Below are 24,601 nucleotides of genomic sequence, written 5' to 3'. Positions count from 1 at the left end.
ACACTCACCATTTCAGACCAGGTGAAATCCTATCCATTCATTTGCAATCTTATTTGATTACTGAAATGCTATTCTGACCATCCTTCAACCACAGACCCCTCCATAAACATTAGACCATTTAAAATCCCATATGTTGATGCAATCAACCCATCACCCTCCTTGCTGATGCACTCAGAATTCCCACTCACAACCAGTCTCCATAACACCTCTTTAATGTACCATTTTTATGGAACCTTGAGATCTTGTTCGGATAATCCGAAATTCAAGATAATTGATGTTCGGATAACCGAGGTTGCTCTGTATTAGGGGGTCTATATTACAATCCCAATAAGGTGATCATCCCTTTCTTATTTCTAAGTTCCACCCAAATAATTTCCCTGGACGTATTCCCAGGAACATCATCCCTAAGTACAGCAGCAATGCTATCCCTTATCAAAATGGCCACTCCCCCTCCTTTCTATCCTTCCTATAGCATTTGTATCCTGGAACATTAAGCTGCCAGTCCTGACCATTTGAGCCACATTTCTGTAATTGCTATGACACCCCACCACCACCCCCCCTTTACTAATTTAAATCTTTCCAAGCAGTTCTAACAAATTTCCCTGCCAGTATATTAGTCCCCTTCCAATTCAGGTGCAATCTGTCCTTCTTGGACAGGTCACTTCTACCCCAGAAGAGATTCCAACGATCCAAAAATGTGAACCCTACTCCCCTGCACCAGCTCCTCAGTCACACATTCATCTGCTCCATCCTCCTGTTCCTACCCTCACTAGCTTGTAGCATTGGGAGTAATCCAGATATTACTACCCTCGAGGACCTCATTTATAAAGTTTTGCCTAACTTTCTATATTGTCCCTTCAGAATCACACCCTTTCCCCTTCCTATGTCATTAGTTCCAATGTGTACAATGACCTCTTGCTGGTCCTCTCCCCTTTGCTGCACCCGCCCGGAGATATCCTCTATCCTGGCACTAGGGAAGCAACACACCATTCTGATTTTTCACTGCTAGCAGCAGAAATGTCTGTCTGTGCCTCAGACTAGAGAAAGTCCCTGATCACAATTGATTGCTTGGAACCCGATGTACCCCTCCTTACATTAGAGAAAGTCTCGATACCAGAAACCTGGCTGTTCATGCTACATTCCCGAGAGTCCATCACCACCTATATTTTCCCAAGCAGCATACTTGTTTGAGATGGGAACAGCCACACAAGACTCCTGCATTACCTGCCTAACCCTCCTACCTTTCCTGGAGCTAACCCATCTAGGTGACCATATCTGTGGCTTTTCTCCCTTCGTACAACTGCCATCCATCACAACCCCTCGCTCTTGTAAATTCCTCATTGCCTCTAACTGCCGCTCCAACCAGTCATGCGATCTGATAGGATTCACAACCAAAGACTCTTCCTGTAGACAATCACAAGTAACATGAAAACTCTCCCTAAACTCCCACATCCTTCACTCTACTGAAGACCATCTTTGGGTCTGTTGATATGAAGGAGCAGAAAATAGCATTGTCTTTTTGCTCTAAAAAGAGTGCTCCAGGCTAACTTAGTGATTACAGTTTACATTTTTAAAATTTAATCAAGAGACAGTTCTCAAAACACAATCAACAAAGAACCCACCTCTCACTACTATAGACTTACAGCAAGGTTACATGTTAATAACTATGCACTTTTCTGTTCCTGTGCTGTGAGCTCACCCCACCTGTTCCTCCAAGGTCAGCTGTGAAATTTCACTGTTTGTTAATTTTTCCTAGACACACACCAATGTCCAGAGATGAATGAACTCAAATAGCAAAGGCAATAACGGTGCAGATTCACTGCTGTGTAAGTTAGCAGTGGAGGTTTGTTTCTCTCCCTCTCTGACCACGTGATCACTGGCTTTTGTCCGTCTTCCTCCTTTTAACAGTGCCGTTGTTTCGATCTTTTTTCACCAAAGTTCCAAAACAACACAACACTTTATAAAACAGCAATTGTTGCTCCTGGAATTCGAGGAAATCATCTTAAACACCTAAATTAACTCAAACAAAAAAGGAGCAGCTCTTACAGCCACCATTTTTCCCGTTCTCCATGTTGAATTACCCAAAAGGCCCAAGTGTGTTCAGAAGTTCTATATGATAATATTTAGCCTGACACTTACATGATTCTGACAAGCTGTCAAGGCAAGGCATTTGCAGATAAATGAAATATGAATCTCTAAAATCAGAATCACACCACCCGAGGTGCAGTGCAGACAAATTTGGTCAAGACAGCCAAATCCCAGATATTGTCCATCATAAAGTGAAAGAGCCATTGAAGTCGCAAACTTCACATTTCCACCATTAATATTATTGCAAATTTCACAATGTGTGGACTCATGAACTAGGAGCAGGAGGGCATTCAGTCCCTCAAGTCATCCATCATTCAAGAAGATCATTGCAAAATAAATAAGTGCTTGGATACAAGGACAGTTGTACAAATTTCAGTATTTGAAGCCCAATAAGTTTTTGATTTTGTACTGTAGTTACAGGTTCAAATTGTAATTCATGAAGTTGATACCTTTATAGTTTGGAAGCTTCTGGCCACATCAAGTGCCATCTTGGAAACAAGCATTTATATGTAGTATCAGCTTGGCTCAGTTAGCAATGCTTGTACCCAAATAATAGGATTCAAGCCTAACCCAGGCTAAGAATGCATATTCAAGCCAACATTTCACCACAAACACTGCAGACTTTCAGATTACATATAAAGGCCAGGCCCTGCTCCATGTGGGCATCCAAGGATACAATGACATAATTTGGCAAAGAATTATTCAGCTTGCCAGCCAACATTCATTCTTCAAACACAAGTCATCAATAATAAGAACTGCTCAATCAGCAGCCGCATTTCGTGGGAACTTGCTTTATGTGATGCATGCAAATAGTTACTTTCAAACTTAATGTGTCAATTTGAACATTCTGAATGTCAAAGGGGGAAACCGGAATTAAAATATATTTTCTGTGCTCAACATTTCTTCCCAGCTTTTTACAAAATCCTTCAAACTCATTATGATAACCATGCAGATGGTCTTGCACATCTCCTAAGATGTGCTGGTTAGGTAGATTGGCCATGCTAAATTGTCCATTGTGTTAGGGATGTGCAGGCTAGGTGGGTTAGCCACAGGAAATGTAGGGTAGGGGGATGCTCTTCAGAAGGTCAGTGTGCACAAGTTGGGTCGAATGGCCTGTTTCCACACCGCTGGGATTCTATGATGTCACTTTCTGCTTTTAAGGGCAAATAACCAAAAGTGACAAGTTTCTTTTTAAAAAGCCTGCAAATTGTTACAATCTGGAAAGCACTGCCTGAAAGGAAGCTAGAAGCATTTTCCATAATAACTTTCAATAGATAAATTGAATAGATAAATTCTGGATGTGGGAGAACTTGAGAGTGTACGTAAAGAAATCAGGACAACGGGAAAAAAGGAATAGATCATTCAATTAGCTGGCACATGCATAATTAGTCAAATGGTCTGTATCATTCTAGCTCTCGCCATGTTCACCTTGAGAAATGGTGCAGGATGTTCCATTACATTAAATTGTGGTATGCAAATACAAGTAACTGCAGCGACAGCACTGATTTTAGTGGATCGTTAAAGACAGATTACCTAAAGTAAACTCACTGCTTTCTACCAGAGTGAATTGCAGTAGTGAATAAAACATTTCAATCTGACAGAAAAAATTAGATAAAGAACTCTATGGTAATGAAAAGCAGTACAGGCAGAATCATTTATCAACATTAATAGTAATCTGACACCGCATTAGAGAGGAGTCAGTCTCAAGACCATCCTCCCTCCTTAAATATACATACAAAAATCTTTAAAAACTCATGAGACATCTCATCATAAAGCCAGTCAAATAGTACAAGACCAGCATTAATATCAGTAAACACTATCATTAACAGTTTTCACGCAAGCTCATTTATCACGTTGATTCAACTTCAACCCAAGCAAAATCTTGTTCCCTCCCTTCCCAAATCTCAGTGTCACAGATCCAGCAATCTTCTCAACCAAACAGCCATTCCTCATGTCAGTTAACACATGTTGACAGGCTTTTGACGACGATGGATCTCACATGACCTGATCTTAATTCAGCTTGTGGCCTGCACATATGCCCTAGCCAATGACATGTGGGAAGTCTGCCTGACTGATTTTCCTTGCTAATTCAGGAAGTTAGGTTCAAAATTGTGCCCAACAGACAAGACTGAATAAACTTGGCATACAAAGGTCGGAATTGGGAACATTTGGCACATTTCCCCGACTTCAATACAATGTTCACATTTGGAAGAAGAAATTTAAGAGGTATTCTCCATTTTTATTTTAAATGGTTTGTGCTACAATTTTCCAACAAGTTCACACTTATCGCTCTTCACACGTTCATTTTCTTAGTAAACCTTGTTTTTAGGTTTATTGAGTTTCAGAAACCAAATAAAGTGAAAATAATTCTGAAGCAGCATGGAAAACAATGACATTTCATTTTAGTCTTAAGTAAAATAATTCTAACTAGTCTTTACAATACCTGCAATCTTGAAGGTACCACACACCTAAGCTGTTTAAATAGGCGAAACAATAAAGAATTACATATTTGGTATTTTTTCTCATTACCCTAACCTATTCACCTAACAAAACATATTTTCAGGACTCAACTCTATTCCAACATACCAACATTTACATTTGTTACTGTTGAAGGAAGTAGTGTCATGGGCACTATGACAAGGCATCAACTTTGTAATAAAAAGATAGAAACATCTTACAATTATTTTTGAGAGTAAGTGCAAAATGAAGACATTGTTGTGACATGGCTAATTGACTAAATGTTTCTAACAGCAATAACGTTTGCAGTTTATCTATGTGTCTCTTTTATAAAAAAATGCTTAAAAATATTCAGTTATGCACCACAATTTCTTTGCACATCACTTCCATGAATGAAAAATACAGCTGTCATTTGCTGCTGTCACCATTTTTTAAAAATAAACTTACATATAGTACTTCGATTTTTGCAATCTATAAACTCCTTACCGAAAATGCACAATCTTGATACAAAGACCAAGTACCATTAAATCAGTTCCTTTCAGTAGCTTTCGTCTTAACAAAATTGATTCTCTCTTTCTGGATGTGTGAAGACTTTGCAGGGCGAGGTCCAGACAGCTGCAACCCTTAAATAGGGAGTGCACAAGCAACTTTTGCACATGAGCCTAAACAGTACGTGGGTCAACAGATGCCTCAGAGACTTTAATACCAAGTCAAGCATGTCCTTAGTCAAAGTCTAGCTGTGCACCTCCAATAGATATTTTGCACACAGTTGCAAACGTGCAATAACCCAATTGTTTTCCACCTGCTGGAGAACCTCCAGGTTGCTACACAGCCATTTGGCTGAGAGAGAGAGAACATTGATATAGGACTCAAATGAAACCCTACTTCAGCACCACCCCACTCACCCAAGCTCAACAAATCCCCAAACATCGCTACCATTCAAAAACTTCAAATCAGAAAAAATTCCCTTCAAAGTCTCCTTGCATCATTCTTTGGTCAAAAAGACAAAGAGAATCCAAACCTCTTCTGAGAATAAACCAACCACATTTGTCATGCAAAGGCTATAAACTTGTACTTCACCCTTCCTCCTTTTTGCAAAGGAATACCTGGCCAGCATCTGAAGCCAGATCAACAGTGGGAGACAAAACCGCGCCAGATGAATATCTGATAGATCTCATTTGTTTGAGGAGCTTTTTTAAAAAAATACCCTATTTTTCAGTCCTACAGTTCTGATGACAAATTCTGAATTTCTAAACAAAATAATAGCCTAAAACACTTGTACACCTCCCTAACACATCCAATCCCCCCCAGAAAATACAAACTACATACCCTATTGCTGCTCTGAGCATTTTGACTACAAACATTCAGCATCAGTTCAAATATTAAAATAACCAATGGCTGCTCTCAGTGTAATTTTCATATTATAACCAACACTACTTACTTCAGGTGTGTGATTTGCACATGATTCAGCCAGCATAACATGGTAGCAGATTGACAATATTTTTAAAACTCTGTGGTTGACTTGTAGAGGTAAGTCTATTTCCACCTAGCAATGGCTAAGGAGGATCTTTTGAAATTGCTTAAATTAGCTTCTGACTGTTCCATTTCCTTGCAATTAATTTTTCAGCTCTCAAACAGTTGAACTTTCAACATGGTCATGACTATGTTTTAGTCTGTTCAACGTTAATGGTAAAGTGCAAATGGAATACTACAGTGAAATTTACATGGACATTTACTAAATTATGGACCAGAGAGATCAACGAAGCTTAGAAAATGTGATTAGTGTAAAACATTTTGCTTGTGATCAGTTTTTAGATATTAGTAACTGATCAGATACTATTTGGGGTACAGCTGCTTAATTTGAAGAGCCTAATGTACTGAGAGAGATCCTGCCAAGTAAACGCCTTGGAGCAGATAACAATCTATAATCTCCAAGTTTAAAAAATACATTAATGCAACAGATAAAAGTTATTTTTTCTTGTCAAGTGACTCCTTGCGATTTGTGGATGTTTCAAGAGGTGAGGGCTGCATACAGAACTCAAACACATTCCATGACAACCCCATCGTAAATGTGACAGGCAAGTGAAATCATGCACGCTGATTTGTTTTAATCTGATCAATGATAAAGGCTGTTGACAAATGGTCTGGCAAATTCACAGCATTCCTTCCCAAACTGCAAAAACATTACAATACAAATGTGCCAGAGGAACGAAGGAAAGGCCAGTCATAACTGTGATTACAATCTTTTTTGGAGAGATGACCCCCACCCCACCAAAATTCCACTAAAGACAAATAGACACAGTATCCCTACCTTGCCACCTGATTTTACACTTCCTACCACATGTTTGTTTCCCCACTTCAAGGCAGAAGGTGCATAAAATTCAAGCTTGTGTTTATGTCACAATGCTATGAAATATCCTCCATCAAGTTTCAGGAACTCATCCTACAGTTCAACATCAACTTCCTTCAATCTATAACTTATTTTAAAACCAGCTTTTTTTCTTGAATTGGTAAATGTAGGCAATAGGAGGAATAGTCCATTCAAGCCTGATCTGCCATTCATTTTGATCATGGCTAATCCTCAGCCATGAAAGTGTTCCAAGCATTAGTATCATGGGTTTCCTGAAGCCAGGTCAACAATCATTCAGGTAAAACCCCTGAAAAATAACTTTGACAGACTGGCCACTGTGTCTGGATTGTCTTTTCTCAACTCTCAAATTGTCAAAACTCCAGGGAAAGCAAAGAAAACACTTCAAAGACATTTAGGAACTTCCCTTTAAGCACAGCAGCATTGACAGAGGGGAAGAGTCTGCTACAAAATGCTCAGAATGCTGATAAAGTGTCCATCAAGCTACATCCTGAGTCATACTCCAAAGACAATGATGAAAATGATGAAGCAGGGTGACAGCACAGAAGGAAATAAAAAGCAGCTAATCCTGCAATCTGAATTTCAATGTCTCATGGGATGTCTCATCTGATATGACGAAGAGCTGTGGTTCAAAAATCAGTCATCTCAAGTCACATTCAGAGCAACAGGAGAACCCTGAAACCCCAAGTGGATGTCATCCTTAAATTGAGGGACATGAGTGACTTCGACTGTGGCTGCAGTATTTACAATTCAAGGTTAGAAAGAAATTTGGTGTTTGCACAATGTACCCTTAATATGATAAAACAAATTAAACCCAAACTTTTTGTCAAGTGGTGAGTAAAAATAGCTAGGGTTCTTCCTTCACATAGCCTCTAATTGCAATTGAAATACCATTACAGTGGTTTTCATTCATTGGAACTGTTTAGATAGATTACTCCAATCATTTATGTCACTGAAGTTTGCCACAGAAGTAGCACTGATCATATTAACATCACAAAATTCTGGCCTCTCCTAAAGCATTTGGATATTACCCTTCCCAGTCAAGCAAATTCACAATTTTAGACGCAATCTGTCTCTCATATTTAATACTTACTTTTTATTCCAGCCACTATAATGTATGAAGTATTTCACTTGTTTGTCCTTTATAGCAACTTTTACGCACTGCAACAGAAAAAACAAATTAATGGAAGTTAACTAGATTAAGTTCAGCACTCATTAAATCACATTAAATCTGTGGAATTTTTAGGTATAATGTATCATTCAAGAAATATTTTGCATTAATATTTCAATTGATGTTGAAGTCAAATGTACACACATTAATCAGCAACTAACATTGCAAGAAAAAGGGCCAAGTGTGAGAGATCATGTAAGGAAATTATTTCCATTCTGAACAGGTTGGTAGTGTTCCTTATCTCTGCTTCCAAGCCTGCAATGACAGATCAAATACTCCCCAAACACACCCAAAGATCTGGTGCTCTTTCCATCGATCTAGGAAAGACTGAATTTAACCATGATAGATGCTGGCCACAATTTGATATTCTGACATTAAAGTCACCAAACATTTCCACTGGGTGGCAGCCCTGGATAAATAAAATCAAAATGTGGAGCGAATTTTGTAGGGATAGATAACAATCTCCACATACAAAGTTGTACCCCTAGATCCCAAGCCAGTATGTGTATATTAACAAGCCGGATCAGAAATCACACTGATTTAGGATTCATAGAGAAACAGACTGAATCAAATAGATAGACCCTCAAAATTGTTGGTAAAAATGCCAGAATACCATCGCATTTCACTTAATATCATTAAAAAAAACTTGGCAGAAACTAAAACAATCAAATGTAACTCTCAAAATACCAGTAAAAGCCCAGCATTCGCACATAATAAAATGGTGTGGATGCACTTAGTAATGAAACTCAGTTACCATTATAGTATTGTCCTTAATTATCTTAAATGGAATACAATACTCATAAGGGAAAGGAGCAGACAAAGAAATCAGCTCCTATTTACTGATGTTACCCCAAAGGATAAATAAACCAGGAAGATACAGAATTTCAGCATCAGTTTGCGCTGGACAAACACTTAAAAGTAACAAGGGATTATTGCTAGAATTTGTCATCCTTAGAGGGAATGAAAAGAAAACCCTAGGGACGTCCGGCTGCTAAATCCCTATCAATGACCAAAGACCACCAGTGAAAAGTGAAGAGACTGGGATGCTAACAGGGTTTATTCTTAAAAAGGGTGTTTAGACTAATGAGAATTCCTCCTATCATGCCATTCCATTCCAAAAGGAGGTTACCCATTGATTTACCTTGACATCTGCTTAGGAAATGAAGTTTTTTTGGGAAAATCAAAGCTTAATTTGAAAAACCCTTTACTTCATCTTTATGCTGTGGATTAAGTTATCAAAACCCTCTTTGCCCAAGTCTCTTTATGCAAATGAAACTTGAAGCAGCTAATAAAATGCATAACATCTGCTATGTAATGAGAGCAACTGGATAAACAATGACACTTTCCCAAAACGGTCACTCTGAAGTGTTATGACAATGAACAGTTACACTGGTCACCATGCATGCACAAGGTTCTGAAAAGACTCAGTCTTTGCAAATGACCGGACCCAAGTTGGTATGGGTGGTAAAAGCACCGCGACTGCTCTCCAGGAACCTTGTCAAGCCATTCCTGCTTGCTGTTTACAAGACATACAAATATTTGTGAAAGAAAGGCTGGTGAGAGTCAGCACCTTCAACAAAATAGAGAACTAAAAGTAGGTATTGACAATTGAACACCTCAAGCCTGCACTCCCTTTCAATACGAACACAGCTAATCTCATCTCAATTCCACTTTCTTGCCATTCTCCACAACCCTTTAAGCAATTACTAATTAAAAATCTATCTCCTCCTTAAATTTACTCAATGGCCCAGCATAAAGAGCATTGAGGTAGTGAATTCCACCAATTAACTTCCCTTTGAGAAAAGTAATTCCTCCTCATTTCTGTTGTAAATCTGTTATCCCTTATCCTAAATCTATGGCTTCTTGTTCCAGATTGCCCCACAAGGGAAACCATCTGCTCTACATCTACTATGTCAATTCTTTTAATATCTTCTATACCTCAATCTGGTCTCCTCTCATTCTTCTAAAATCTAGACATTTTTAACTCAAACCCTTCACTCCTGGCCCTATCCTGGTAAAACATCTCTGAATGCCCTCCAGTCTAATAATATCTTTTCTACAACAGGGCAACCAGAACTGCACACACTACTCCAGAACAGCCCTTACCAACATCCTGTTGGAAACTTAACATTACATCTCAACTCCCAAACTCAATAGTCTGAGCAATATAGGAAACTGTGCAAAATGCAAATTTCAAAGGATTATGTACCTGAATCCCAGGGTGTCTCTGTTCTACAACACCATCCAGGACCCTACCATTAATTGTACAAGTCCTATCTTTTGTTTGTTTTACCAAAATGCAATACCTCACATTTATCCAAATTTAGCTCCATCTGCCACTCCTCAGTCCACTGACCCAACTGATTAAGATCTCTTTGCAATCTTAAATATACTTCTTCACCTGTCCACTCTGCCACCTATTTTGGCGTCATCTGCAAACTTACTAACTATGCCTCCTATGTTCTCATTCAAATCATTTATATAAATGACAAACAAAAGTGGACCCACAAGGATCGGTATTGGAACACCACTGGTCACAGGCCTCCAGTCGAATAAACAATTCCCCACCACTACCACCCTTTTTCTCATAATGTAACGGCAATGTTATATCCAATTGGCAAACTCACCTCAAATTCCATGTGACCTAATTAGTCTACCATATGGAATCTTAAAGACTTTACTAAAGTCCAAGTAAACAACATCTATCACTCTACCCTCATCAAACTCAAAGTTTGAGAGATACAATTTCCCTCACACAAAACCATGTTAACCGTCCTTATTTATTCCTTACCTGTCCAAATGCACGTAATTCCAATCTTTCAGAATCACCGATCCACCATTTTCATAAGCCAAAACCTTCATTTCTGGAATCAAACAAGTGAATCTCCTCTGAGCAGCCTCCAAAGCAAACACATCCACTTCAAGTAAGGCGTCAATGATGAATGGTGTAAATTGGTTCCAGGTGTTAAAAGAGACAAGTGTACTACCAGAGATGACCAAACTGTCGCTCAAGGTTCATGAAATATCAGCCACGTTAGCAAACCTAACTCAAGTTTGAGTGATAAAGCCCTGACTACCCAGACAGACAAGACTTGTATTTTCAACCTGCAGATGATATATTGTTGGCAGCACAGAAGCTGAAAGAACCAAAATAACTCTTCCATCCTTGATAACAGTGTTCCAATAGTGACCTAACCAATGACCTGTGTAGCCACCAATATGACCTCCCAATTCTCTTACACAATACTCTGACCAATAAAGGAAAGCATACCAAACACCACCTTCACAATCCTATCTACCTGTGACTCCATTTTCAAGGAACTATGAACCTTGACTCCAAGGTGCCTTTGTTCAGCAATTTCACCAGAACCTTACCATTAATGTGGGCACATGAAGAACATAGTACAGAACATAAATGGACAAGGAGAGGTTTAATCATGCAAGTGTTGATAAACCAGAAATCACTGTAGCTAGAACAGAAAATTGTGGAAAAGCATTATTACAAATTATTTAGCACTTGGGAAAAGAGAATACATCCTCATCAGAATCCCTTTTAGACGAGAAAAAGTCTTTACCCCTTTACCCTGTCTGACTAAGACAACATGGAGAAGAAAAGGAATGCGTATTCATTTTCTATGAACAGGCTTTTATTATTTGTTCTTGAGTAGATGATGCTTACCAGACCATATTTATTGTACATCCCCAAATTAAATAACTTGTCAGAACTTTCCAAAGAAGAAATTTGAAAAAAAAAATGAAATAATGACAGACTTTTGTCAGACAAAGGTACTTAGGATTATGGAAACAAACCAATTGAGTCAAGATGTATATCAGACAAACAGGCTCAAAACTGCTAAATAAGATCCTGTCCTGATGTTTACAAGTAAACTCAATACAGTGGGGTCTGCATTCATGCATGGACTGGGTAGAAAAGGCAGTTTCCTTGCTGAGCAACACCAATGTATTGGTTGCATTTCTATAATATTGTTGAAATTCACTAATTCTGTTGCTATTTTCTTCCACAATTGGTATACAGAATGATAAGAGTCATAGAGATGTACAGCACAGAAACAGATCCTTCAGTCCAACTCATCCATGCTGACAAGATATCCTATGTTAACAGAGTCCCATGTGCCATCAGTTAGTCCATATCCCTTTAAACTTTTCCTATTCAGATGCCTTTTAAATGTTGCAAATGAATCAGCCTCCAACACTACTTCTGGCAACTCATTCCATACACAAACCACCCTCTGCATGAAAAGGGTGTCCCTTAGGTCTCTTTTATAAATTTTCCCCCTCACCCTAAACCTATGTCCTCTAGTTTGGGACTCCACCAAACCAGGGAAAAGACCTTATCTACTTACCCTATCCATGCTCATGATTTTATAAACCTCTATAAAGTCACCCCTGTCGCCGACACTCCAGGGAAAAGAGCCCCAGCCTACTCGACCTTTCCCTATGGCTCATGCTCCAGCACTGACAACATCCTTGTAAATCTTTTCTGAACCCTTTCATGTTTTACAATATCCTTCCTATAGCAGGGGGACCAGAATTGCACAGTGTTCCAATAGTGACCTAACCAATGACCTGTATAGCCACCAACATGACCTCCCAATTCTCATACACAATACTCTGACCAATAAAGGAAAGCATACCAAACACCACCTTCACAATCTACCTGTGACTCCATTTTCAAGGAACTATGAACCTTGAATACAAGGTGCCTTTGTTCAGCAATTTCCCCAGAACCTTAAGTGTATAACTCCTGCCCTGATGTGCCTTTCTGAAATGCAGCACTTCACATTTATCTAAATTAAACTCCATTTGCCACTCCTTGGTCCACCCGATCAAGGCCCCGTTATACTCTGAGGTAACCTTCTTTTCTGTCCACTATGCCTCCAATTTTGGTGTCACCTGCAAACTTACTAACCATACTTCCTATGTTCACTTTCGAATCATTTATATAAGTGATGAAAAGCTGCAGACTCACCGATGTCTGTGGCGCACTGCTGGTCACAGGCCTCCAGTGTGAAAAGTAACCCTCCATCACCACCCTCTGAATTCTATCTTTGAGCCAGCTCTGTATCACTTCTTTCATTTCAAATGCAAAAAGCCTGATTTTTATTTCCAGATTTGTTTCAGGCTTGCAATTTATATTCATTGTAGCCTTATTTCCTTTCCAGTATCTAACGATTCTTTTATCATTCCAGAGGCTCAAGGTTGGTTCTCACTTCTGTTCAGTTCCTCTGCATCAATTTCCTCTGAACTCATTGACAATTAATGTCCTCCAATTAATTTTTCAGATGCTGGCACACTATTCACTTCAAATCTCCTTCCAGCATAAATGAAGATTATCTTCTCCAGATGTATAATTCTTTATTGTCCCATAATTCAAATCTTCAAAGATATAATTCTCTCAAGTCAGTAATTACCATCTCTTATTTGGTGTTTTTACCTTTAATTTCCTTCATCTGTGATATTTGGCCTCACTATTGCTTCCTGCATTAAAAAGAATTCCCTTAACAGCAGAACATAACTTCAATGGGCTTTTGTTTCAAAGGCTTTTTTTTAAAGTCACTGTCAAATTTTAATTCTTATAAAGCCCAAATCTCACCAGCAAGTTTAAATTCTTAAATCAAATGTGAACATGCTGTTCTAGCACCTTGCACTCTGTACAGGGTAGGAGAACAAAACTTGCCTGATTAGCATCCCCCTCTTACCTCAAAGTTTTGCTCCACCTCAAATGATAACCATTCTCATCTTTCTCTCTTTTTAAATAGTAGTTCAGAGAAGCTCTCTAACAATATGATCATTCAGCCTGAATTGCAAACACACTGTTCTCCTTATTCATTTGAAATCAAGATTTGTGTAGGGGTCCAAAACTAGGATACAAAAATCAGAATTCTTTTGTCCTCATGCAACTCAAGTCCAGAAACAACTAACTAGTACTTCTAGTTTGCCTCAAAAAAATTGGAATACTCTTAAGTGACAAAGAAATCTAAGTTTTTCAATAAAAATAGCTCCACAGGCAGTACAAAGTTAGAAGAAGTTATACATGCTGCCCAACAGATAAAATTGTAAATGTAAGCAGGCTAGTTTCAGTTCTGATGAATCCATAATTGAAACATTTCTTATCTCTCACCTCAATACAATGAATCTGCTGTGTATTTTCAGCAATTTTCTGATTTTAATGTCTCTATAACACAGCATATTGATCAGACACTATTACATTTCAAATTGTTTTTTAGAGCTGTTTTCATTGAACAGATGTTTTTGTGACCAAGAGAACAGACTAAAGGTAATTTGGTCATTAAAATAAAATAAAATTCCATTCAACTAAGCAGAAAAACTCTTCAGAATAAGAGAGCTTCTGGATCACGTACCTTTGCCTCATAAAGCAATGGCCCGTGGAAACACAAGACACGTTCACCTGGTAAAATAAAGAAAAGTGAGTCATACAGCACTGTTAACATTCAATCTCAAGCGCAATTACATTGAAATGTTCAAAATTATCTTATCCCAATCTTTTTGGAAAAATACACTTTGGACTCCAATTTATTACAATGTTATAAGACTTTTCCACCTTTCTTCTGTCCCAAAAAAAGTGCGTCATTTGGACTTGAAACATTAGTTCTCTTTCTCTCTTCAAAGATGCTGCCAGACTTACTGAGTTTCTCTAGCGCCTCAGCTTTAATTGATTGTAATGAAAATCATGCAAATAACTTTGCCTGTGCTATATTATTAATACTCAATAAGTGCAAACTTGAATTGTTTTACAGAAACACCCAATCAATTGCTGGTAATTGATCACATTCTACTATCATTGCGGGGGGCAACAAAGAGTGGGGAGAGCACCTGTACACTGCACCAGCTGAAAACTTTAAACAGCGCCCCCTAGTTCTAGGCTGCCCCTCAAGAGGGATCACCCTCCTTGCAGTCTGACAAGCCCCCTCAATCTTATTTTTCAATAAGATCAACCATCCATTCTCTCCAAATGTTTATACAAACAATCTGAACTGCTGTGCCCTTTCAAACCACTAATCCAAAATCTGGTTTCCAGCATCTGCAGTCATTGTTTTTACCTCAATCTTTCCTCAGGACAACCCCTCATCCCAGGATTCAGAGTCTAATGAGTCTTCACTCACTCGTTTGTTATGTAAACATAGTCAACGGCACTTAAGTACCAACAAACAAAGTGAAACTGTTTGTAGCGTTACAAAGTGAAACTTAGTACGGAAAATCAAATCAGAATGTTTGAATCATTTCAATTGAGAACTGAATCATTACAAAGAGAAAACTAAATAGCACTTTGTATAACCTCAGGATGTTTCAAAATGATTTACAGAAAATGAAGAACTTTATGCAGTGCTGTCATTATTGTAATGCAAGAGATACTGCAGTCAAGTTGTATGGATTTAGGTTCCACAAACAATGATTAACTCCCAGATCATCTGATTTCTTTTTAAAGTGATGCTGGTTCAGGGATATATATTGATCAGGAAATGACATTCTACAGAGTTCAAGAAACAGCAGTTATATACTGATTCAGAGATTCAAAATGCTGAACCAGTGGTCACTCAAAAAGCACCATAACAGGCTCAGCAACATAGGTGCTACCAATGCACACCACAAGCTGCAAACGTCTTCCAGCTAAAGAGCTGCACAGCCAGGAGGACCAGCAGTGAAGGAGAAAGAAAGATGAGAGGAGGACTTAGAAGAAAAAGGGCCGGAGGAAAGATTAATTTGATTCAGCACACCAAATATTTCAGTTCAAAACTAAACGATTGCCTTTCCCTCGCACACAAATACAGCAGTGACCATTTCTCTCAAGTAATGTAAACTATTGTCCATTCATCCATATATCTTCCTAAGCTCCCCATCTGTAAGTAATCCTCGAGTGTTCACGCTGGCTCACAGAGCTCATATCCAAGTAAGAATGTCATAGCTGCACTCAGTTGCCATTTTAAAATGAGATGTTAAACCAAGATCCCATCTGTGCTGTCAAGTTATTGTTTTAAAAGAGGAATTCTCTGTGTCCTCAATCAATATCACTATAGGTTATTCATGTGTTTGCGGGTTGTTGCTGCACACAAATTTGAATCTGAATGGTTAGAGGAAGCAGCCAAGCAGCCCACCATATCTCTGTTGGCCCCCTGCACAAATAACAACAGAGCCAGATGTTTCCATACCCTTTCCTCACAGTATTGCAAATATCTTCTCTTCAGCAACAACCATAGGAACAGGAGTTTGTCATTTGGCCCTTCAGGTCTACTTAAGTAGTTGATAGTGAAACAGTAATGTGACCGAGCTAGCAATCTAGAACCTTAGGCTAATATTCTAGATATGTGGGCTTGAATCTCATCATGACAGATGAAATTTGAATTCAAGAAGAAAATGCAATGAAAAAGCTAGCCTAATGACCATGTAGCCACTGTCAATTGTCATAAAAACTCATTTGGTACACTATGTTCTTCGGGCAAGGAAATGTGCCTGAAGACCCTAAGCAATGTTAATGCCCTCTCAGCAATTGGAGATGGGCAATAAACACACATTTCCAGTCATGTCCACATTCCATAAAGACTTTTTAAAAATAAAATCCCCACAATGCAATAAGACCTGGCTGATCTGATTGTGGTCTCAGCTCCACTTACCTGCCTGCCCCCAAAAGCCTTTAATTCATGTCTATAGAAAGATTTAACTCAGCATTGAATCAAGTTAAAGAACCAACCCTCCAATACCTTCTGGAAAAGAGAATTTCATAGACTGACTAGCATCAGAAAAAAAAATTTCTCCTCATCACTGTCTCAAAACAGAGACATTTTACTCAAACTGAGTCCCCTAGTTTTAGTCTTCCCGACAAGAGGAAATATACTCCCAATATCGAATTTATCCAGTCCACTCATCATCTTATGTATTTCAATAAGATCACCTCATTCTAAACTCCAAGTGATAAGGCATAATCTGTTCAACCCTTCTTTATAGGATAAGCCTTTCATCCCAGCAATGAGTCAAGTGAATCTTTTCTGAAGCAAGTATGTTTTCTCAAAACTATACATAGTACTCCACATGGCTTCATCTGCTATACTCACATAACTTTCTGCATATCACATACCAGGCCCCCAGAATCCTTCTGCACCACCAAGACCTCCAAGCTCTGTCCATTCAAGCAGTACCTGTTTTTTCAGTCTTCTTGCCCATTCCAACTGCCTTTGAAAATCATAACTGAATCCAGTCTTCACAGTCTCTCAAGTAATACATTCCAATTCCTTTGCACTCATGCAAAGAAATATATTACATCACCTTAAATTCTTTTTGCTATTCACCCACAATTGCACCCTTTGATTCTATTTTTCTACCAAGTTTCTCTCTCAAGAAACTCCTCACGATTTTGAGCATCTCTATCAAATCTCGTCTTAATCTTCTCTTTTCCAAGAGAACAAGTCCCACTTTCCACACAATCTCTTGGAACATTCCCATGAATCATTTCTGCAACCCTACAAAGGTCATCCCATCCTTCAGAGTCTAGCACCCAGAACCAGACAATACACAAATTGAAACTAAATCAATGTTTTATTCAAAAGATTAATCATAATTTCCTTGCTTTGATACACTGTATATTTATTTTTATAAGTCAAGGATCCCAATTACATTTTAACCACTTTGTCAATGCGGCCTACTCAAGTTCTGCTCCTGCAATTTGGCAGCCATGTTGGGCATCACAGTGGCTCAGTGGTTAGCACTGCTGCCTTGCACAGCCAGGGACCCAGGTTAGAGTGCAGCCTCGGGTGACTGCGTGGAGTTTGCACATTCTCTGTGTCTGTGTGGGTTTCTGGTGCTCCAGTTTCCTCCCATAAGATGTGCAGGTCAGGTGAATTGGCCATGTTAAGTTGCCCACATTGATAAGTGCATTAGTAGGGAGTTGGTGAATGGGTCTGGGTAGGTTGTTCTGTGGAGGGTCGGTGTGGACTTGTTGGGCCGAGGGTCTGTTTCCACACTGTAGGGAACATAATCTAACCTAAATGGCAATATTAACTACACTCAAGATTGCTAAGACAATGAAAGGCACTACATCAATGTAATGATCCATTTCAATATCTAATTTCCTTATTGCATTTTCCATCATAGCAACTTCTTCCCTCAAAAATTCCTATGAATGCAGTTATAATAACTTTCCATGTAAACCAATCACAACTTTACCCTAATGGAGTGGTAGCTTTGTCATATTTCAGTTTCCTATCTGCCTTAACCTCAGTCTTCATGTACACAACTCAAGTACAATCCAAACAATGACACATTTAGTTGTAGAAAAGGTAAAATCAAATGCTTTCAAGATTGACCAAAATTGACCTGAAACATTAACCCTACCTACCTCTCTCCACAGATGCTGAATGATTCCAGCATATTCTGTTTTATCTAGACAGCAAGTTCACCAGCACCTGAAAAAAAAAGAAAGTACAGGCTGTTTCAGATGCAGACTCTGTCAGAGCAGTTCTGACAGAGTCTACACCCAAAATATTAAGCTATCTTTGCCGCTGCTCATGGACTTGCTATGTATTTCCAAAGTTTACTTCATTTTCTCACCTTATGGTTAACTGTTTGCCAATGTAGGCACAGCTAGAGCACAGAAGCAAAATCCAGACTAAAATGTTGCCTTGCCACCACTTTCCATCTAGCAGTCAAACAACAAAAGAATATATTATGCCTTCCTGTTTATGATTTATGATTTATCATGTTACAACTGAGGTTGGACAGTTTCACTAAACATGTGAAGTCCAGGAATTCCAAATTTCCTTCCAGGAAGAACACATGGACAAAGCATTCAAAGACAGAAAGGAGCAAACTCTCTTTTGCTTCAAGAAAAAACAAGATGATTTCAACAAATAAAGCAATGCAAAGCATGTTTAAACTAGGCTGGCTGGCTGACTTACCTCCTCCTCACGCATCTGGAAAAGGGCACGGCCAATGAAGCAATTCTTTTGACAACCTTGGAAAGTGCACTGCAATGAATGCTTCGTTGCATTGTGCATACAGAGCAAGTCGTTGCAAAGTTGTCACTACCAATGCAAACTTGCTCCATTGAAATCAAAGGCAAAAATGACACAAATCTGACTTTAGCTGAAAACGTTGTTGGTGGTGGGGCGGGGGGGGAGGAAGCGGTCAAGATCGACTAAGAGTATTGCAGGATTACATGAAAAAACAACACACGCACATAGAATCTGGCGGCAGAAACATTCTGCGCAACTTTACTCTGCGCAAATTAAATGCTACAAAGGATAAAGAACGAGTACAATGTGCTTACATCCAGAAGTCTAACCAGCTGCAAAATCTCCACTGAGGCGCCTGCAAAGCTCTTGGTGCCCAGGGAGGGTGCCATCCACGCATGCGCACTAAGGGGTGGGTGGGGGAAGGAAAGGAGCCAGGCCCCGGCGCCATTGTTCCCCCTCCTCTTCGTCCCCATCGCCCTTTCCCCGCGGGGCCTCACCTTCCTGAAATTTGGGTCTAGGGTCCGGTTTCGGAGCCATCAAGTCAAACCGTCTCTCCGTGCTAAATCCGAGCGCCTGTGCTGCCCCTCGGTCTCCGCACCATAATCGCGGCCCGGTCCGCTCTCGCACGGCCGCCGAGCAACACGACGCGCCGGGTGGGGTGGGGGAGGGGAAGTGTCGTCACGTCACTGCACTACGTCACGACGCGATTACCACTCCACTGCACCGCGCTGTCATCGCATGGCACGCCGGGAATTGTAGTATGCAACCTGCACACACCTGCAAAATTTACACTGTGATGTAACTGAAATTATATATTGAAAAATATCTGGATTGTTGTTAAGTCTGTCATCTTTCAGAATGGACATGTTGGTTTCAGTTCTTTCATAAGTAAATTTCAGAACTTTCTTAAAGTTACATTCTCAAGTGAACTTTAACTTTTAAGTCCAAAGATGTGCAGGTTAGGTGAATTGTCTATGCGAAATTGCTTGTAGTGTTAGGTGGATTAGTCAGGGATAAATGTCAGGGAATGGGTCTGGGTAGGTTGCTCTTCAGAGGGTCAGTGTGGACTTGTTGGGTCGAAGGGTCTGTTTCCGCACTATAGGGAATCTCATCTGATGTGGAATCTAATCTTAACAATAGGTGCCGTGTTGGCCCAAATGATGCATTGAAGGTGTGAGGTGCCCTGTATGAGGCTGTCTGTGCCCCAATGTTCAAACTGGTTCTAGTCTAAAAAGGGAATTTAAAGAATCTTACATGGAGTCATGCAGTTTTTGAGCAAAATAAATGTAATTCTGCAAGTAGAAATTTAGCCCACAGACTTAAACTTATACATGTGTGTGCGCACGCACGGATGTGTGTGGAGGGAGAATGTGGGGTATTAATGTCTGTGAGAGACTGTATGTTTATATGTGTAAGTGAGTGCAAATGGGTATAAGTCTTTGTGAGTGTGGGAGTGTATGTGTGAGTGTTTGAGAGAGAGCTTGTGTATGAGAGAGTCTGCATGAGTGTATGGGTCTGTAGGGGTGTGTGTGTGTGTAGTGCAGTGGGGTCACTTGTAGTGTGACACAACCCCAAGATCCCAATTGAGGTCATCCCCATGGATACCGAATTTGGCTATCAGCCTCCGCTCAGCCACTTTGCATTGTTGCCTGTCTCAAAGTCCGCCTTGGATGATGGTCATCTGCAGATCTGAGGTCGAATGTCCTGGACAGCTGAAGTGTTCTCCAACTGGGAGGGAACACTCCTGTCAGTTGATTGTTGTGCCGTAGCCTCTGCTCAGTCTCATCAATGTACCAAGCCTAAGGGCATCCTTGCCTGCAGTGTATGAGATAGATAACATTGGCTGAGTCACATGAGTACCTACCACGTACATGGTGGGAGGTGCCCCCACGTGTAATGGTGGTATCCGTGTTGACACTCTGACACGTCTTGCAGCGTTGACCGTGACAAGATTGTATGGTGTTGTCCTGAAAGCCATGCAGTTTGCTGCAAACAATGATCTGTTTGAGGTTTGGTGGTTGTTTAAAGGCGAGACTTTGAGGTGTGGGGAAGGTCTTGACGAGGTGCTCACTCTCATTGATAATGTGTTGCAGGCTGCGAAGAACGAGGCATAGTTTCTCGGCTGCTGGGAAGTACTGGACAACGAAGGCTCATGTCTGTCTCCTGAGGAGATCATTACAGTTTCTCGCTATGGCACGTAGGAACTGACGGTTGATGAGTTGAGCATCGTACCCCATTCTTATGAGGGCATCCTTAAATACTTCCAAGTGCTCGTCACGTTCCTCATCATCTGAACAGATCCTGTGTATGCATAGGGCTTGATCGCAGGGGATGCCTGTTTTAATATGTTTTGGCTGGAAGCTGAAAGCATTCTGAAAGATGACAGATTTAACAAACAATCCAGGTATTTGTCAATATATAATTTCAGTTACATCAGACTGTAAACTTTTGCAATAAATTCTGTGTTTTACGATCTTATACTCCACAACCAGCTGATGAAGGAGCAGCGCTCCGAAAGCTAGTACTTCCAAATAAACTTGTTGGACTATAACCTGGTGTTGTGTCATTTTTAACATTATTCTGGGAGCGACGGGAAGGGGTGAGTGTAGAGGTGTGGGATATTGGGTTGGGCACAGTTTACGGTCCTGTCAACCACATTGGGGGAGGGGCAGATTTCTCTGTTGAGGACAAACGAAGACAGATCAGAGCTCACCCACTGTCCCCCCTCCCCCATCCACAGAGGTTGTAACAGATATGACTGAGATGAAGAAACTAAGAATGGATTGGATTCATTCAAAGAAGTAGGGCATGAAGAGGTGTTGACAAATAACTGGGTGTAATGGGTATTGACTGTCAATCTATCCCCTGAAATGGAAACAGTAAGTAATGGACAATACATGCCAACATACCCAATGATTCGCACATCCCATGAAATAATAAATAAAAATCTACTCCCGATTTACTTTCAATGTGTTTCAAATTACAACAGTTCTCTGTGTAACACCAAATGTCTATTTTCATCTAGCCAATTGCCATCCTGCTGCTGTTCTCTGGTTCCTGGTCTTTCTCCCAAGAGAAATGTAAAGGCAAAGGAAAAATGATCATTATCTCAGAAGTTTATAGAGCTACTGTCTCATTTGAGATAAATGGTGGGGGTTTAACCTGAAGGTCACCACACGATAGGCAAGAGATGAGGTTGAGAAGGCAGGACTTTCATGGTAACCTCAGCTGGTGCAGGAATTGAACCCATTCTGTTAGTATCACTCTCCACCACAAATCTCCTCTCACTCTAATATGGTCTAAGGTGATTTTCTATCAGTGAATTTAAGAGAATAAGTGAAAGGAACATTAGCCAGGAGTTACATTTCCTGGCTGTTAATTGTGACCTCCTGCTGGGAAAGTGTAGCTTTGTGCATATCCCATGAAGGAAGTGTTGGAGTTATACATGGAAATAAACTGCAGGCAGTCCTGGCTCAATCTTGAAAAATGAACATTACACTTGAACATATTGAATCAACAGATGGGAAAAATGCCTTTAGCCAATGATGCTGATTCAAATACACCTGATCAGGTCATAGAGTCATAGAGATGTACAGCATGGAAGCTCTTCCTCCTCTGTAATATGGACATTTTTCACGATGTTATCATCTATTTCCCTACATTCTATATCTTCCATGTCCTTTTCCACAGGAAATACTGATGCAAAATACTCATTTAGTATCTCCCCCATTTTCTGCAGCTCCACACAAAGGCCACCTTGCTGATCTTTGAGAGGTCCTACTCTCTCAATCTTGAAAAATGAACATTACATGTGAACATATTGAATTAACAGATGGGAAAAATGCCTCGAGCCACTGAAGCAGATTCAAAATTGTGCGGCTGGAGATGTCACATCTGCTTGTATTACCCCTGTTTAATATCTTAAGAGAAAGACAGTATCTTTAAAAATGCAGCACTTCTTCAAGTTTGCAATGCTTTTTTTTATTTAAAAAATATACTTTATTCATAAAATATTTTGATGATCTGTACAATTGGTCATGCCATACATCTGTAAACATTCCATTTCTTGGTATACAGAGACAGAGAAATCATTCATATATACAGGTCTGTACGATTACATATTTAGCACGGGGGTCAGCGGAGCCCCCTTATTGCATCGGACCCCTGTGCTTAGGCAGGCAGACGTTACACGGTGGTCTTCCCCCAGCGCGCCTTGGTGGCAGCTGCCCCAGGCTTCAGCACGTTTCTCAACACGTAGTCCTGGACCTTGGAATGTGCCAGTCTGCAACACTCAGTCAGGGTCAGCTCCTTCAGCTGGAAGATCAACAGGTTTCAGACCATCCAGAGAGCGTCCTTCATCGAGTTGATGATCCTCCAGGCACAGTTGATGTTCGTCTTGGTGTGCGTCCCGGGGAACAGACCGTAGAGCACGGAGTCCAGCGTCACGGCGCTGCTTGGGATGAACTTCGGCATTCCTCTCCACACTTCTTCCGCGTAGGCACATTCCAGAAGGAGGTGTATGACAGTCTCGTTCCCCCCACAGCCACTTCAAGGGCAGCGTGCGGTGCGGCTGAGATTCCGGGCGTGCATAAAGGATCTCACAGGCAGAGCCCTTCTCACCACCAGCCAAGCCATGTCTTGGTACTTGTTGGAAAGTTCTAGCAATGAAGCATTCTACCAAATGGCTTTGACAGTCTGCTCAGGGAACTACTCGATAGGATCCGCCCTCTCCTTTTCCCGAAGGGTCTCAAGGACACCACGTGCTGACCACTTCCTGATGGACTTGTGGTCAAAGGTGTTTTTCTTCATAAACTTCTCCACGAAGGACAGGTGATACGGAACAGTCCAACGGATTGCACCTAAATTGGAAGGGGACTAATATACTGGCAGGGAAAATTGCTAGAACTGCTTGGGAGGATTTAATCTAGTAAGGTGGGAGATGGGACCCAGGGAGATAGTGAGGAAAGAGATCGATCTGAGACGGGTACACCTGAGAACAGAAGTGAGTCAATCAGTCAGGGCAGGCAGGGACAAAGTAGGACTAATAAATTAAACTGCATTTATTTCAATGCAAGGGGCCTAACAGGGAAGACAGTTGAACTCAGGGCATGGTTTGGAACATGGGACTGGGATATTATAGCAATTACGGAAACATGGCTCAGAGATGGGCTGGACTGGCAGCTGAATGTTCCAGGATACAAATGCTACAGGAAGGATAGAAAGGGAGGCAAAAGAGGACGGGAAGTGGGATTTTTGGTAAGGGATAGCATTACAGCTGTGCTGAGGGAGGATATTCCCGGAAATACATCCAGGGAAGTTATTTGGGTGGAACTGAGAAATAAGAAAAGGATGATCACCTTACTGGGATTGTATTATAGACCCCCCAATAGTCAGAGGGAAATTGACAAACAAACTTGTAAGGAGATCTCAGCTATCTGTAAGAAAAATTGGGTAGTTATGATAGGGGATTTTAACTTTCCAAATATAGGCTGGGTCTGCCATAGTGTTAAGGGTTTAGACGGAGAGGAATTT

The 24,601-nt window shown here is 40.3% G+C and overlaps 1 protein-coding gene across 3 annotated transcripts in view; it reads right to left on the bottom strand.

Moving 5' to 3' along the window:
- morf4l1 (mortality factor 4 like 1) overlaps window positions 1–19,718 on the bottom strand; it is a 58,540-nt gene extending 38,822 nt beyond the window's left edge. For 2 of the 3 annotated variants that reach the window (XM_043677128.1, XM_043677130.1), the window contains exons 1-3: window positions 19,567–19,717; window positions 14,468–14,514; window positions 8,007–8,074 (exon numbers count right to left, since the gene is read on the bottom strand). In XM_043677128.1, coding sequence (XP_043533063.1) covers window positions 8,007–8,074; window positions 14,468–14,514; window positions 19,567–19,606 — 155 coding nt within the window. In that variant the 5' untranslated portion in view covers window positions 19,607–19,717. Of the gene's footprint in view, window positions 1–8,006; window positions 8,075–14,467; window positions 14,515–19,566 lie in introns of all 3 variants that reach the window. The other variant, XM_043677129.1, reaches the window with a different exon arrangement.
- Window positions 19,719–24,601: the final 4,883 nt, after the last annotated feature.

This window comes from Chiloscyllium plagiosum, chromosome 36 (genome assembly GCF_004010195.1).
Source record: "Chiloscyllium plagiosum isolate BGI_BamShark_2017 chromosome 36, ASM401019v2, whole genome shotgun sequence".
NCBI classification, from domain to species: Eukaryota; Metazoa; Chordata; class Chondrichthyes; order Orectolobiformes; family Hemiscylliidae; genus Chiloscyllium; species Chiloscyllium plagiosum.
Note: the sequence above shows the minus strand (reverse complement) of the source record. Positions and strands in the feature narration are given on the sequence as shown.